Here is a 16,369-nt window from a genome sequence, read left to right as displayed (position 1 = left end):
GTCATTTTCAATAATAAAACTTCTCTCAGAACTCAAATACAAACATTGACCCTTTGACCACAACTTACTCTCTTGCCAATCTACTGATCCATTTCAAACAATCCTTCTACACCTTACACCTAGAGTCCGTTCACCTTTTCACAGTGCCTGTTTCTCTCCTTGCTCAGTGGAACTACATTCCATGCATAATCTTTAAAATCATTTTATTCATCTCCTTATATACATCCTCAGTTTGCTTGTCTTTCTCTGTCCATACTACATATGCTTAGCTAAGCCACAGTCCTGGTTGTATATAACACTCCATCTGAGTCCATGCCTGAGTATGGCCGCAGAACCCACATCCACGCTAGCTGCTCATGATCCTTGAGTAGGCTCCTAATTACTACCTGGCAGTCACACTCTGCTACGCTTACTCTCTCTCTCTCTCACTCTCCTTGATGATTGTTTCCTACCTTCTCTCTCTTCTCCGTTAATGAATCTTCAACCCTCATTATTCTCCTGGTGAGTTCAACCTTCATCCCTAACTCCACTCTTTTGCTCTTATCTTACATTAAATCCATAAAAAAAAATCCGTCAGCTCTATCTTCAAAATATATCCAGAATCCAACTCTCCTGCCTGTTGCCTGGGTCTAGAACATTTCATCTCTTACCTTAAGTATTACAAAAGCATCCCCTCCTCTGTCTTTTCTCCTCTTCAATCTGAGGGTTACTATTTAAACTTAAGTCAGCTTATGTCACTTCTCTGCTAAAAATCCTCTAATCACTTCTCTTCTCTCTTGGAATTAAAGCCAAAGTTCTTAAAATAGCCTATGAGGTCTTACATGACCTGGTGCCACTGATGGCTCTCTCCGACCTCTACTTCTCTTCCTCTGATCTCCTACTACTCCAGCTACACTGGCCTGCTTGCTGGACCTTGAGTACACCAGGCATGCTCCCTCCTTGAAGCTTTCTCACTTATCAAGCCTTCTTCTCAAATATATTTCCTCCAAATAGTGCAGGGCTTCGTTGGTCAAAATTTTTTTTTTGACTATCCTATCTAAAATGACACACTGCTTCCCTTCTGCTCCCTCTGCCTGTCCCTTGCTATATTTTTCTCCTTATCATTTATTATCTTCTCTCCTTCACATATGTTATTTTATTTTTTTGCTTGGTAATTATCTCTTTCTTGTCACATTGTAGATTATAAGCTCTATGAGAGTAGGGGTTTTGTCTCTGTTTTCACTGCACCTAGAACAGTACCTACCATACATTAAACACACATTACATGTATGAATAAGGAGATGAACAAATGCCTGAGTTCCAACTGGCAGAAAGAATGTAATTATACTGTGATTATAATATCCGAGATGAATTAGGGAGGGTGGAGGGGCTACCTCGGACTTATATATTAAAATCCATGTCTTTCATAGGAAAAGAACGTTCAAGAGAATTCCCAGAATATGAATTGTATTGTTTCCATCTAAACTACTGTAGCAGTGTACTTAAGACAGTCACAGAAATACTTTGCATGAAGCTACCCTTGGCATTTTTTAAATGACATAAGAATTGCACTTCAAACATCTTCACAAAGCTGTGAGACAAAACTTTTTAGAGTTATGAAAAAGTCGCTGATGAAAAGTCTCTACTGGAATTACTTTGCACTGAACAACCATCAACATTAAAACTGAAAATTCTAAGTGCTCGAAATACTACGCAGGCATCATTCAAATCCAACCTGAATTGCCGCTACTCAGTGTAGAACAAAGACCAGTATTAATGCACTGAAGAGAAGTAGAGAATAATACAGAATCCAAAATCAAAAGGGCACATATAACCAGATCCAGACAGATGCACCACCTTTTGCTTCTTCTAAATGAGAGGTCAAATAATAAATATGTAACAATATTTGAAGTTATATTTGTGCCTCATTGAACTGGTTAGGAAACTGGAGATAGATCATTCCAAATCCCATTAATTCCAGGAGTTCAATCCTCAAGTATTCATTTTCATTGCCTTTATAAATGCCCAAGCTTATATAATTGGTTTTGGTATTTTTAAAGAGAGGCCCAGACTGGATGGACCAAATGACATTGGTAAAAAAGATTTTAGTTGCAGAAAAAAATTTAGTTTCATTTAACTCAGATAAAAGAAACTCTTACCAAATTGCTACTAAATGTAATCTTTCCTATTTGATGACACAAGCGATGAGAATAACCTTTTTACTGTCTATAAGAACCAGCACCACTTTCACTAAAGCTTAGGTCTAGAATCAATATAAAAAGCGCATATTATTATAAAAGGGATTATCCTTTGCTACTATTTACTGAATGCATATTTTCCTAAGCATTTTGCCACATCTCATTTAATTATTATGACAATCCTATGACTCCAGTGTTGTTATGATCACTATTTTACAGTTGAGGAAACGGAGCCCTGAAAAAACTGAATGCCTAGAGTCACATAGCTGGTAAATGGATAAAATGAGAATTTTGATTCCAGCACCCACATTTTTAAGGTGATTTCCAAAAATGCTTTGTGGTCTGAGTCATAACTATGTGAGTATATGAGAAAGTCATTGTTGAGTGTACCTTCTTGTTGGTAAAGGCCTGGTATTTCAGGAATATTGATATTATTTTGAAAGAGGTGCTTTTGACCTTGTCTCCTGTTTCTGAGAAAGGAAGCACAGGATTTAACTGATAATTTTGGACCTTCACACCTCAGTAGAAAAGGGTAAGACCAAAAGAGCAGGACACATTGAAAACTGTTAACATTCAGTGTCATATATAGGTGTATGTCCAATAAATGACATGTGATATACTTTATTTTGAAGTCACTGCAGTGAAACTAATAAATGTTATACACAGTAAAAGTACTTGAATCTTCTTAGCCTTTTCCTGATTTTATCTGGCTATAAATTTTTTATGAAAAGGTTATAGAGTCTATTTTTAATGTCGGATGTTAACCTTGTTTATAACATTATTAGAGTGTGAACAATTACTGAAATAAGAAAAGCACTAAGCATATATGAGTTTCAGATAGGGAGCAAATGCTGATTTATTCTCTATTCTGAGTATACAAGAGATAATAAATAAATTACTAGGTTCATCTTTTAAAGAAAACAAGAGATTTGTATCCATTTGGAAAAGAAAAATGAAAATTTGACGTTTGTTTTTGGTTGTCTAGGAAAATTGTATTGTGACAAAATTATGAATTTTTCTCATATCCTTTAAATGATTAAAATCCAAATTGTACTTATGGATTAAATTTCAAAATTTTCATGGTAGTTATGAGACAAATTTTAAAAGAAAAAAAATTTCATCCAAATTTCAGTTTAAGGAATCTTAGAACGCCAACACATGCGATATTTTTGGAAAGTTGGTACAGTCCAGATTGCCTTTCATTGAGAAATATAGCAGGGTACAGAAAGTCCTGGTTTCTATGTTACATGTCATGATGCTCCTCAGAAATCCAGGTTTACTAGCAAATTAATGGACACATTTTCTTCTCTTCCTTCATATGCCTTATTAGCTTTGAGCTTTTACATATTTAGATAAAATGATATTTTGGCTAAAGACTTGCCTCTTTTGCCTTCCTTGGTTTTTGGAAATTATTTTCTGTTCTATATTTTATTTGAGTTTTAGTAGAAATCCTGGTAGTGGTGCTCTTTGACTTAAAAGTTCTTTTAACTATGGAGCACCTAGATGGCTCAGTTGTTTGGTGGCCGGCCCTTGTTTTTGGCTCAGGTCTAGATCTCATGGATCATGAAATAGAGCCCAGCATCAGGCTCTGCACTCAGCAGGGAGTCTGCTTGAGGATTCTCTCCCTCTGCCTCTCCCCTACTAGCATTCTCTCTCTCTCTCTCTCTCAAATAAATAAATAAATAAATAAATAAATAAATAAATAAACTTTGAAAAATAAAAAAATAAAAGATATTTAAACTACTATTACGTTAATTTAAGGATGAATAAAGTTCTTTCTACATTACCAATGGTAGATTTAAAAAAGATTTGAGGGATGCCTGAGTGGCTCAGTGGTTGAGCATCTGCCTTTCAGTTCAGGGCGTGATCCCGGGATCTGGGATCGAGTCCCACATTGGGCTCCTTGCAGGGATCCTGCTTCTCCCTCTGCCTGTGTCTCTGCCTGTCTCTCTGTGTCTCTCATGAATAAATAAATAAAATCTTAAAAAAAAAAGATTTGAGATTCAAGATAAAGGAAACTACACTGTATGCTCTGAAAGGAAGATCCCAATATTTCAGGAACATGTCCTGCAGTAGAAAACACTTGTACATGGGAGATAGAACTGTGTGGCTGTAAAAACATCACTTAACCACTTGTGGGTTCTGTTTCTGCATTTATAAATTTCAGCAAATGCCTACTTTATAACATTTGTCTCTTCTGATGAAGCATCACATGTAAAGCCTCCAGCAGAAAGCCTGATACACAGTGGCTAGTTAACATTAGTCACTTTATCTCTCTAACTTCTATTTACTGTTCATTCTTGAATAATAATAAAGACCAACACCAGACAATACTTACTTTATACCTAGTAAATTCAGGTGATTGAGCAGACTCTATCTCATATGTTGTATGAAGTCCAATTTTAATTTTTCTGATTCTTGGTAAATTATATATAGTAATTGCAGTAAAAAAGTATACCTTAAAAATTCCTTTCCATAATTTCATAATTTAATTTACTTTGCAATAGTGATATAAGATTAAATATATTATTATTATCTTGCTTTAGAGATTAGGAAAGTGTCACTATCTGAACTGAAATGACTTGATAAAAGTGGAGATAGAATGTAACTTTCAGTCTCTGGGCTCCCAAGTTTTGTGTGGTTCCATGGCACCATGTTACCTTTTTACAAAAATAAACCTTTGTCCCATTTATAGCAACATGTTAGTGGACAGTTAGCCACTCTAAGCAAAATATGTTAGGCATTAAAAACTTTTTGAGGTAACTCAAGAAGTTAGGTTGGCCTATGAAGCAGATAAGAACTGATTATTTGCTGCTGAAAAATCATTTTTCTAAAAAAAATACCCCAAGATTGTTCATACAATTAATGTATCTGTTATAACTTTGGGTTGAGTGCACTTGGTTTGACTGTAGTTAACTACATTTTTCCCTGGGTTGCTTTTTTGACATTATGTATGATAATTTTACCTAAATGAACTTATAATTTCATTGCTTATTCTCTAGAATTTTGAAAATTTAGAAACTTAATGACTTGGTATTAAAATTTGGGACTGTATTTCATATACTTCCAAATACCTAAGGCACTATGCTAAACTTAAAGTATTTCTTACTCAATCTCATAGGCATTTTTGGAAGAAGTTCATATATCTATATGGGAATGTAGATGTTCTTCTTTTAAAGTAACTAATGTACCTAAAGTTCAAGTTATTTGTTCGAAAGAATATGAAAAACATATCAAATAAAAAGACTCATAATGGAAAACAAGATGGATAAATAAAAGAATATAGATGCAGAATATGAAAATCTTACATGTTTGGATAAAGGCATGTGGCCTTATTCCACAGGTCAGTGTCAGTATGTAAGGTCTGTTTGGTTTTATCTTACCTACAAACTAAAAAGCTAAATTCTACTCTTTCATGATGCTGATAGAAGATATGAGTCTCCTGGGTCAGAGACAAAGGACTTCATGATTCATAGCAAAAGCTGCTGCTGAGTGTCAACATGCTGCTTGTGTCATTTCCCTGTGCTTCCTTTCCAAAACCATAGAAGTGACACACAGGACCAACGACAGATGCCTGCACACACTGTGGGTTATGTTAAAGAAGGGGAACTGATGTGGGGGATTCACAGCTTTTGTAATAAGAAAACACAAGCCTACTTTTTGTCTGGAGAGGGGGTGGTACCTAGAGTTGCTCACTGCAAGCGCACCCTAAGAAATGGCCCAGATAAAGAGCATTCAGTGTCTTTTATTCTTGTCATACTCAAAAGAATAGTGGAGATGCTCAGGGCAACAGCAGTTGCTTTTCCCAACAGCAAGTGACTCTCACTATTTTTAAAAAGATTTATTTGAGAGAGAGAGAGAGAGAGAGCATGCACAAACGAGGAAGGGGAGAAGAGGCAGAGAGAGAGGGAGAAGCAAACTCCCCACTGAGCAGGGAGCCTGATGTGGGCTCAATCCTGGAACCCTGGAATCATGACCTGAGCCGAAGGCTCAGGCTTAACTGACTTAGCCACCCAGGTGCCTGGATTCTCACTGGTTTTAAATGCCAAGAAATGCATTCCTCTAAAGGATAAGAAATATTGCCATCAGTGACAATGCTTTCTACACTGGTAATTCTCATGAGGAGCAAGGGAAATCTTGAAATCTTCACAAAATCCTCCAGGTGATTTTGGTACAACCATCTGGCAGGAGGTGAGGGGTGGGGGGACACCATAATCATATTTTTCCTTTAGAAAGGTAACTCAAGGCATTGTATGGAGATTAACCAGATTGGACAAGATGAGGACAGAACCTAATTAAGGAGGCTATATAACAACCATGGTAAGTGACTACGAGGTGATTCAATTAATGCAAATATGTATGTAGAAGACAGACCAAGAAAGGAGTGCTATACTGGAGAAGGGAGAGATAATAGGAGGAGAATTGTTGGAATTGACATTCATGAGGAAATCAGCACACAGAAGTTTGAGATATCAAGTCTACTTTTTGAAAAGCTGTATTTTAAAGATTTACTAATTTTAAGGGATCATAGATCTTAATACATACCAGGATAGGAAGAGGCATTCTATAGACAATTTAGAATCCAACAATGAAATTTACTTTTTGTTAACTTAAAATTAGCCAGGACTATTCACTTCCCAGTTAGCTCTATCAAACACACACACACATACACACATACATACACACACGAGTGCACCAACATTTAGAGCACTATAGTGAACACTGAAGTCTACTAGACACTTTATTCATGACATAAAAATCTTAGTCAAAAATAGAACAAAAAATCTCAACATCCATGGGACCAAATAATATCCAAGATGTATAATAATGTCTAAGGTACTTATCAAATGAATGTGATTAATGGATAATCCAAACACTTCATTTAAGCTAAGAGTTTCAAATTCTTCTCATTCTAATCCATATTTTAAAACTAATTAGGGGGAAAGGGAGAAATAATTTTTTTTATTTTATTCTGTCATTTCTCTTTTTTTTAAGATTTTATTTATTTATCTATTTATTTCAGAGAAAGAGAACAAGCAGGGGAAGCAGCAGAGGGAGAAGCAGGTTCCCTGCTGAGCAGGGAGCCTGACACAGGGCTCAATCCCAGGACTCTAGTCTCATGACCTGAGACAAAGGCAGATGCTTAACCAACTGAACCACCCAGGTGCTCCCTGTCAGTCCTTTCCGAAAGAGAGAGAGAGAAAGAGAGAGAGAGAGAGAGAGAGGATAAGTGGGGGCAGGGGAAAGAAGCAGAGGGAGGGGAGAGAATCTTAAGCAGTCTCTACACTGAGGATAAAGCCTGATGCAGGGCTCCATATCACCACCCTGAGATCATGACCTGACCTGAAATCAAGAGGCAGACGCTTAACCAGCTGAGTCACCCATGAGCCCCTTTTCTCTTATTTCTTTATCTCAAATTTTAACTATCAGTTATCCATGAGTAAAAGGCATATGGCAGAGAAGAAAAGAAACCAGAGTCTGGATAACTAGTTGATGATAAGTGAGAAATGAAACATCATTCTTGGTCAGTATCCCAGCTAAGAGCAGCCCAGATCATTTCATAGACAAAATGGACATCCGGCTGTTAATTTTGATCTACCTACTTTGCTGCAATATTAGGTTTAGATACAAATGTCTGAGGCCTCAAAGTTGGTAAAGGGATGAAAATGGACATTCATAAGTCTAAATCACTGATATTTTAGTAAATTCAATAGACAAAAAATAGCCTTAGGCTCTTGGAATACATCTACAGACAATGAGTGCTGCCTCATTGTGTATGGAGCCATGCTCTTACCTGATTGCAAGTGTTGATGTCTATGCCCCCTTTCAGGTATTCCACTACTTTGTCCAGGTTGCCTGCTCTGGCAGCACGGAGGAAGCTTGCATTGCTGTCCGACTATGAGGGAAAAAAAAAAAAAGAAAAGAAAAGGCCTTCAGCGAATTATGGATAAAATAAAGACACATCAAAGACAGAAAGACAAAAAATGTTTACACTGCAAATCAGAAAAGCCTTTATTGCAAAATACCTCAATATTGAGTTTAAAACACTGAATAATAATTCCCAGGACAAGGTAGCAACTTCATCGTATTTTTAGAGAGTTGTTTAAAGTCAATGGGAGGTATGTTCTGCTATATTGAAGAGTACAAAAGGACTATTAAAATAAAAGTGTTACTGCTTTATTATAAATCTTTTGCCACATTTGAGGATGAATTTATGCTACTCCCAAATCCACTGTTAACCATTCATTTTAGCTTCAAGGTGCTCATGACCTTATAGCAAGCCTAAAGTCAAGACAAAAAAAGGAACCAGAAAAGTAAAAGAAATTAAAGGGACTGGGTTTCTTTTTTTCTTTTCCTTTGCTGTTTGGTTTTCAGAAGTCTGAGAGAGAATGCTGAGTATGGGTCACTTGGCAGTCATCTGTCCTCGTTACAAGGGAAAAGGAGAAAGCTCTGAGGATGCTTTGAGGAAAGAGGATAACACTAGATGGCAGGTGTGGACTCAGCCAATGCAAATTTTGTGATCCCAGTGATTTTGGGAAAACAAGATTAAACTTAACCCAGCTGACACAATACCAGACTAAAATCCCTTGGTAAAGATAAACATTCATCACGGGGCTGCTTTTTAACTCCCCTTCCCCCAGTGCCTCTCAACATCAGATCCTGGAAGAAACAGCTGAATTTCCCCCACAGAACATCCAAAGCAGAGCTGCTCCAAAGGTGAAGCTACAGTCACCCAGCCACCCTAGCTTGCTTGTAAAACCTGACTTTTGAAAATCAACCCAATAACGATGATAAACTTTTGAGGTACCAGAACAACTTGTGCAACTTTATAATTCTTGTGGTATCGTATCTGACTAAAGAGAACGTGGTAACATGAAAAGGGAAGTGAGACAGAGTTGTGACAGCTCATAATCCAGCACTCTCCCCGGTAGGCTACACTGCCTCTCTTCCTCAAAGAATATGTTTGGCAGGGGCTCTTGGCACACTCTTTCAAGACCTATTTATTATGACTGGTGATGATGTACAGAGATAGAAATGGAAGTATTTTCTCTGGGAGTCTCATAGAGAATTGTTTGCATACTGTTAAAGTGATTTACACACGGGAAGACGGAAAGCCACAGGACCAAATTACCTCAAATTTAACTCAAATACCATAATGACTGATATATTTACAAATCAGACAGATAACTTATGAAGAGTTGAGATATATGCCTAAAATCTATACAGCTAGAATTCATGTCCCGATGCTTCAGAAGAGTATCACAGTCTGGCTACTAACTGACCATTCTTCCCTCCCTGCATGGCTGCAATGCCTCACTCTTTGTCCCTCCTGAAAGCTGTGCCCATGGCAGGGTGCCCTAAGGATATCTGCAATGCTGCAGTGACTGACTTGTGACTCATTTTAAAATGACTTCTTTATGGTTTGTGGCAAATTCTAAACTCCAGCGAGATTTTCCACGTCAGGTTTCTTGCCACAGCACTTAAAAATGAAAGATAATACTATGCATTGTGTTAGGTCAATAACTCACAGGAAACATTGTTTACTATAAAACAACTAAAATTAAACAACATTAGGTGACAGAAATATGACATTATTTTCCACATATAGTTTTTTAAAAAAATAAATCTGTGCTATATGTTATATATTATGTTAAAGATCATGCCTAGAAACCACTGCTATCTTGTACACGAAACTTAATAATTATAGTTAACATTCATTGTTTACTATGGGTCAAGCACAGAGCTAAGGGAGTCAATCATATGTACTATATCCTTAATATTCACAATAATAGAATGAGAAAGAAACTATTATTATGTTCATTTGATAAGTGAGGAAAGAGTTTTAGGTAGTTTCCAAGGTCACACAGTTATTCAATGGAAGATCTAAGATTTATTTATTTAATATTCTTTTTTTAAAGATTTTGTTTATTTATTTATTTGACAGAAAGCACACATGCACACAAGTAGGCAAAGCAGCAGGCAGAGGGAGAGGGAGAGGCAGCCTTCCCGTTGAGCAGAGAGCCCAAACTGGGGCTGGATCCCAGGACCTTGGGATCATGACCTGAGCCTGAGGCATATGCTTAACTGACTGAGCCACCCAGGCACCTCAGAAGATCCAAGATTTAACTTATGTTTATCAGCCTGGAGCTAGTCTAAATGCTACTCTATCTCAGCCCTCCAAAGCATCAAGGCAGATATTACTACAGGTACCTAACCTATGTGCTATAGGTTTTTTTCAGTTGTGAGAACCACTGTTACGCCCTTGATCTACATATTTGCTCTGTAAATCACGGCACCTGCTAAATAGAGTCCCTTAGCTGCAGAGAGAATTCTTGGCTAATATCCCTGTCCACACATCTCTCAAACATCTATACACCTAGAAAAAGTAGTAGCTGGCTTAAGAAAACTACTTAAAAGCATAATCACTTGGGAATGAGGAAAAGAGATGGTAAAGTACATATTGCATTAAAAAAGCCATTGACTATCCTTGTCTCCATGCCTGATATGATTAAACTCAGGAACTAAGATCAGGGTGCTCTATCATTCCTGTGGGGAAAAGAGTGCCATGAATAAGTAGAGCCAGAGGGAGCACCTGATCTGGAAGGGATGAAGAAACACCTGAAGATATGACTGTGGAGGCTTAAATGAAGATGTTGGTCTGCAGGGAGCTGCAGGCACCACGGAGGAATGTCAAATTGACCCTCTTAGAACCTTCTTAAGATTGCTTTTGCTATTACATAACTGGTTTTCATAACTCGTTTTCTCTTTTCTAAAGCACACTTCTAAAAAGTAGATGTGAGCCGAAGACGTACAGCCAATCCCTGGAATTTTAGCGAAATATATTTCCAGTGTTCTGGAGGATTCTAGACCCAAGGGAAATGTAATATTTCCCGCTAGGGACCTCTTCAACAGTGAGTCATAGTAGCCTTTGCTATAAGTTGGATTCTTTCAGAACCCGTTAAAAAATTTAGCTTTCCCCAAGTGAGAAAATGCATTAAAAATGCATTTTGCAAATGCAAATACATGAAAGTGTCATTAGAAAACAGTTCCAGAACATGGGTTTCGAGAACAAAATTAAAATGAGATTTCAGATGTTATGTATAGATGCTGACATCATTTTAGGTAAAAAGTAGAGACCTGCATGGAAATATGTATTATTTCGCCACTTTCACGTAGACACAGGCATACCCTCCTCCACAATGAGGTCAATCTGTGATTAAAGCTCTTGACACAAGAGCTTAAGATAAACAGTAGTCAGTCTGGTTACCTTCAATCAACACAGAGATGAAAAAGGATTCAGGGACTCATGGTGAGAGACGCAGCAACTTTCACCACACTGTGTTTCCCTCTGAGTAGGACAGAAGTAATTATTTCAAAATTAAGTGTACATAGGGGGGAAGTATGCTTTCAAAATAAGATTGTTGTCTCCTGGTTCAACCAGGAGATTTCACACATAACAGCTCAATAAAGGGAAAATGAGGCAATAGCAAATCCTCGGGGGAAAGTCTCCGACAAATGTAAAACTAACCTCTTTCTGCTCTACTGCATTATGTCCCTAGGACTCCCAAATCCTAAAACCAATTTTACTTATGCCTATAAAGTCTGATTCTGGGCAAGGAATTCAAATGCTGAGCCCCACTTATTTTAATCTGCAACAGATGGATGTCATTAAAACTTGCCCCTTTTACAACCCTGGTGTGGCATCTCAAGTCGAGAAAGAAAAATTTCCTTTAAAATTCCTCTTGACACAGTTCTGTACATTTTTTGTATCTAAATGTTAGAAAAACAGAATACTTTCTTAGCACCCAGCAGGGTGGATGTGAAAGGCAAAGAAGAATGTGCATTCACAGAGCCACATTATATCCTAAAGAAGTACTTCTCCAAAGTCTAGGGGTCACAGGCGTCCATGAGTTTTCCACAAGATGTTTTCTTTTTTTAAATTCTGTGCTTGCATTTCAATAACAACCTAATAAGAAAAATACAAGCATGTTCCAGGTCATCTAGATGGCTCCCCTTTAATGAGTACAATCATGTAATTTTGGTATGAGCCTTTGTGCTTATAATTCAGTGTATAACAAGTGAAGTAGATATTATATACAGATGCATGATTTACAAAACATTTTGCTGTGGTGCAGATTCTCTGATCATTATACATGACAGGATGGAATGCATGATAAACCAAAAGAACAGCAGTCAGCAGCCACATTACCGTAGCAAATAAACATAAGGTTCAGATGCTATCTTTGCATCAACCGTTAGCAAACCATTGCATTTCTAGTAATAGAAAATCCACGGTGAAACATTTTTCAGTTCCCAATTCTTGCTTTTACTGGATTACAGATGTACAAACCTTTGCTGCAATACTAATTTTATCTCCAAGCAAATAGAGGGAGCTTTAAACGATTATCCAAAGGCATGCCATTAAAATTGACATTAGCAAATTTCTCTAATAGCTTTAAGTTTTATTACTCTGAACTGAAAGACAAAACCTTAAACGTATTAATGATGATTTGTACAATGCAGACAAAAAAGATATCCGTTATGTTATTTTCATCGGAGTCAAATTCAGAAGCATATTAAATTATAGAAATCTAAGGTTAGATCTTTTTACTATTAAACCCAATATCTGGGACGCCTGGGTTGGCTCAGCGGTTGAGCGTCTGCCTTCCGCTCAGGGTGTGATCCCGGATCCGGGATCCAGTCCCACATCGGGCTCCCTGCAGGGAGCCTGCTTCTCCCTTGGCCTGTGTCTCTGCCTGTCTCTGTCTCTCTCTCTCTCTCTCTCTATCTGTGTGTGTGTGTGTCTTATGGCTAAGCAAATAAAATCTTTAAAAATAAATAAACCCAATATCTGTTATTTAGTTTTAGTCCATTCTACTACCCACTCTTAAATTGGAGTCAAGTTTTTGAATTTTGCTAATGCTCAATTTGCAAAACTTTCTTTTTAGTAATGGTCAAAGATTTTAAGGAATTTTGTGCAGTTTTATTTTTACATTTAAAATAACCCTATAATAAAATAACAACCCTGGAGGTCATGAACTTGTTTTTATATTTTGAAAGAGCGGGCTACATGACTGAAGTATGAGAAGCACTGGTCAAGCAGCATAAGTCGGCCAGCAGCCTCTACTGGCCTGAGGACAGCTAAGCAGAGCACATCCCCTCAGTCTGGCTTACAGAGTACCCTCCACAAATATTTGCTGATTAACCTGAAGGAAAGCACATGTTCCTTGTGGAATTTTAATAATCTGCTTATTTTCTTAGGATGCAGTTATTCCTTTATAAAAACAGGATGGTTTATCAGTCTAGCTGAGATCCACATTTTTAAAGCAATACAAAATAAATAAAATTTATTAAAATAACTTGGGGGGAATCTTAATAAGAATAGCATGAAATAGAAGACATTTCTATAATTCCTTAGGTCTTTTCCTAAGAATGTTGGATAAGTTAACTCCATGTCCAGCAAATCACAAGTTATATGATCTCAAGTCCTTATGTATCTATCTCAGTTTCCTTATTAAAACATAAAAGTACATTATAGAGTTGCTGGAGGAATTAAATAAGACGACTTGAAGGTGCTTACCAGCCCAATGACAGACACAAAGGACACATGGAGCTTGTTTTTTAATTGTGGTTTTTCTTGTAAATGGTAAATGCAAAAAGCAACAGCAAATCTAAGTATAAATAAGTATAAATCTAAGCATAGATGCATACACATGATCTTCTTTAAATATGAAGGCTGTTGCCAGAAGACCAAAATATTTGAAAATACTCTGGTGTACACAAGCAGTAAACAACAAAAAGGGAACCAGAATGGGGTGTTTGTGGTCTGTTTCCAATAAAAAAGATTTTACAAAGCACACTTTTTGGGATATATTAATACTTTCACTTAAATAATCATACTTTTGTATAAGGATGGCTGGATTATTTAAATAATTTAGATCTTTGAGTAGCTCAAATTGCTATCACTATCCTGTGATAAATCAAAAATTGGGGGACAGTTGAGAACTGCATCTAGAACACTAGGTGCACTAGAATTTTTTAGAAATAATTTCACAAATTGTCTTTCTGCAGTTAGAATACAATATGACAGGTAAAACGCTTTACACCACAAAATCCCACTTAATTTCTATTCTGCTGCCACTAACAACAAAATCTGCTGTAAACCATTATTTTGTATGCTTTAGCTCAAGCACCCAGATTAGCCTACATTTTTAGTGTCATTTCAATAGGTCTTTAGATTGCTACTAAGTACAAAACACTGACACGTGATCTAATATTCAAAGCGCGTTCATGCAACCTCCCCAAAGACTTTCTCAACCCAGCAACCTATGTGCTAAGAAAATTGGCTGAAATACAGGTGTTCATATTTTGCTTTTAAAATAATACGACACATAAAATTTAGAATTGGGATCAGAACAATAACTAAGTTTAACTAAACAGATAAATTCCATCTGAATATTTTAAGCATATATCTTTTTGTTACATGAGATTGAAATTACATTTTTTTATAAAGACAAGGGATTTTTCCCAAGTATTACATTTTAACATTGATTTTCACTAGCACAATAGATAAATTATTTCACTCATCAATGCTCTCCTTATTATCACCTCTAAAAATAAGAACCAACTACAGCACACCAATTCCATCCCTTTCAAAGTATTAAGATTATTCACAATACTATGTGAAGATTCATATATTTTAAATTTTTTTTTTTTATGATAGGCACGCAGTGAGAGAGAGAGAGAGAGGCAGAGACACAGGCAGAGGGAGAAGCAGGCTCCATGCACGGGGAGCCCGACGTGGGACTCGATCCCCGGTCTCCAGGATCGCGCCCTGGGCCAAAGGCAGGCGCCAAACCGCTGCGCCACCCAGGGATCCCGATTCATATATTTTAAAAGAGAGTAAAGGTGGAATATTATACAGCAACAGAAATAGGAATGAATATAAACCTCATCTATACGTAGCATCAACAGATCTCACAAAACAATGCCAAGCAAGATAAGTCAGATCCACAAGAGAACATTTTTATAATTCCATTTATTAAAATTCAAAAACTGACAAAACTAATCTATACTGTTAGGACCCAGTAGGTTCTGGGGGGTGCCTGGGTGGCAGAGTCTGTTGAGCTGCTGATTCTTGGTTTCAGCTCAGGTCGTGATCTCAAGGTTGTGAAATGGGCCCTTTGACTCCTCTACATGGAGTCTGCTGGGGACTCTTTCCCTATCCTCCAACCCCTCCCCACCACTCTCTCTCTCTTTTTCTCTCTCTCTAAAATAAAATAATAAATCCTTAAAAGGAAAAAGAATAGTAGATTCTGGAAGGAGGCAGAAAACACATCTAGTTGCTGATAATGTTCTAGTTCTATTTTCTAGTTCTGGGTGTTATAAATGGGTGTGACAAATATCCAGATGAACATTATAATTTATGCATTTTGTATTTGTTATAATTAAATGAAATGTTTACTTAAAAAAGATGGTGACACTGACAAGTAAGTTGTTTTTAACTTACACAATGGTAACAAAATCACTGAACATTAAATAGATGAAAACATTAGTATTCAAAAGCAGTATGTTTTTCTCACAGTGGAGATAATTTTTCTAATGCAAAATATATTATCCATGGCTTTTAATGAAAATATATTTAAGGTACTACTTGGTCTAAAAAACAATTCAGAGTTCTTTTTGTTTAACTCAAAAGATTTCCTTTTTTAAAAAAAAACAAATATTTTATTTATTTATTCATGAGGGACAGAGAGAGAGAGGCAGGGACATAGGCAGAGGGAGAAGCAGGCTCCCTGCGGGGAGCCTGATGTAGGACTCGATCCCAGGACCCTGGGATCACGACCTGGGCAGAAGGCAGATACTCAACTACTGAACCACCCAGGTGCCCTCAAAAGGTTTCCTAAGTCAAATTTTAGAGCACCTTTTTATTAGTTGTTCTGACATTTACTGAGCTTTGCAATTATAAAGGCCTTATGATTCTATTCGGTCATACATTGATTACACTTTTCCATTAGCATTAGTGAAGGTTATTCCACTTTTCTTGTCATTTGTACACATCATACAAATAGTACTCTCCTGGTCATCAAAACACTTACTAAATCGCAGAAGACCAGATTTTGTTCAGAGATCTCAGTTGTTAAATCTTCTGGAGTAAATAATAGTGAAGTAACTTGCCAGAGACAATTTTA

General features: G+C 36.9%; 1 protein-coding gene across 50 annotated transcripts in view; it reads right to left on the bottom strand.

Moving 5' to 3' along the window:
• The window catches only part of ANK2 (ankyrin 2), a 328,351-nt gene that overhangs the window by 189,397 nt on the left and 122,585 nt on the right, over positions 1 to 16,369 (bottom strand). For all 50 annotated transcript variants that reach the window (XM_077882344.1, XM_077882349.1, XM_077882350.1 and 47 more), the window contains exon 2: positions 7,972 to 8,073. In XM_077882344.1, the coding sequence (XP_077738470.1) occupies positions 7,972 to 8,073 (102 nt within the window). The remainder of the gene's footprint in view (positions 1 to 7,971; positions 8,074 to 16,369) is intronic.

The sequence above is a fragment of the Canis aureus genome, chromosome 33 (genome assembly GCF_053574225.1).
Source record: "Canis aureus isolate CA01 chromosome 33, VMU_Caureus_v.1.0, whole genome shotgun sequence".
Taxonomy (NCBI): domain Eukaryota; kingdom Metazoa; phylum Chordata; class Mammalia; order Carnivora; family Canidae; genus Canis; species Canis aureus.
The sequence above is the reverse complement of the archived record's forward strand: the minus strand, read 5'-3'. Positions and strand labels throughout refer to the sequence as shown.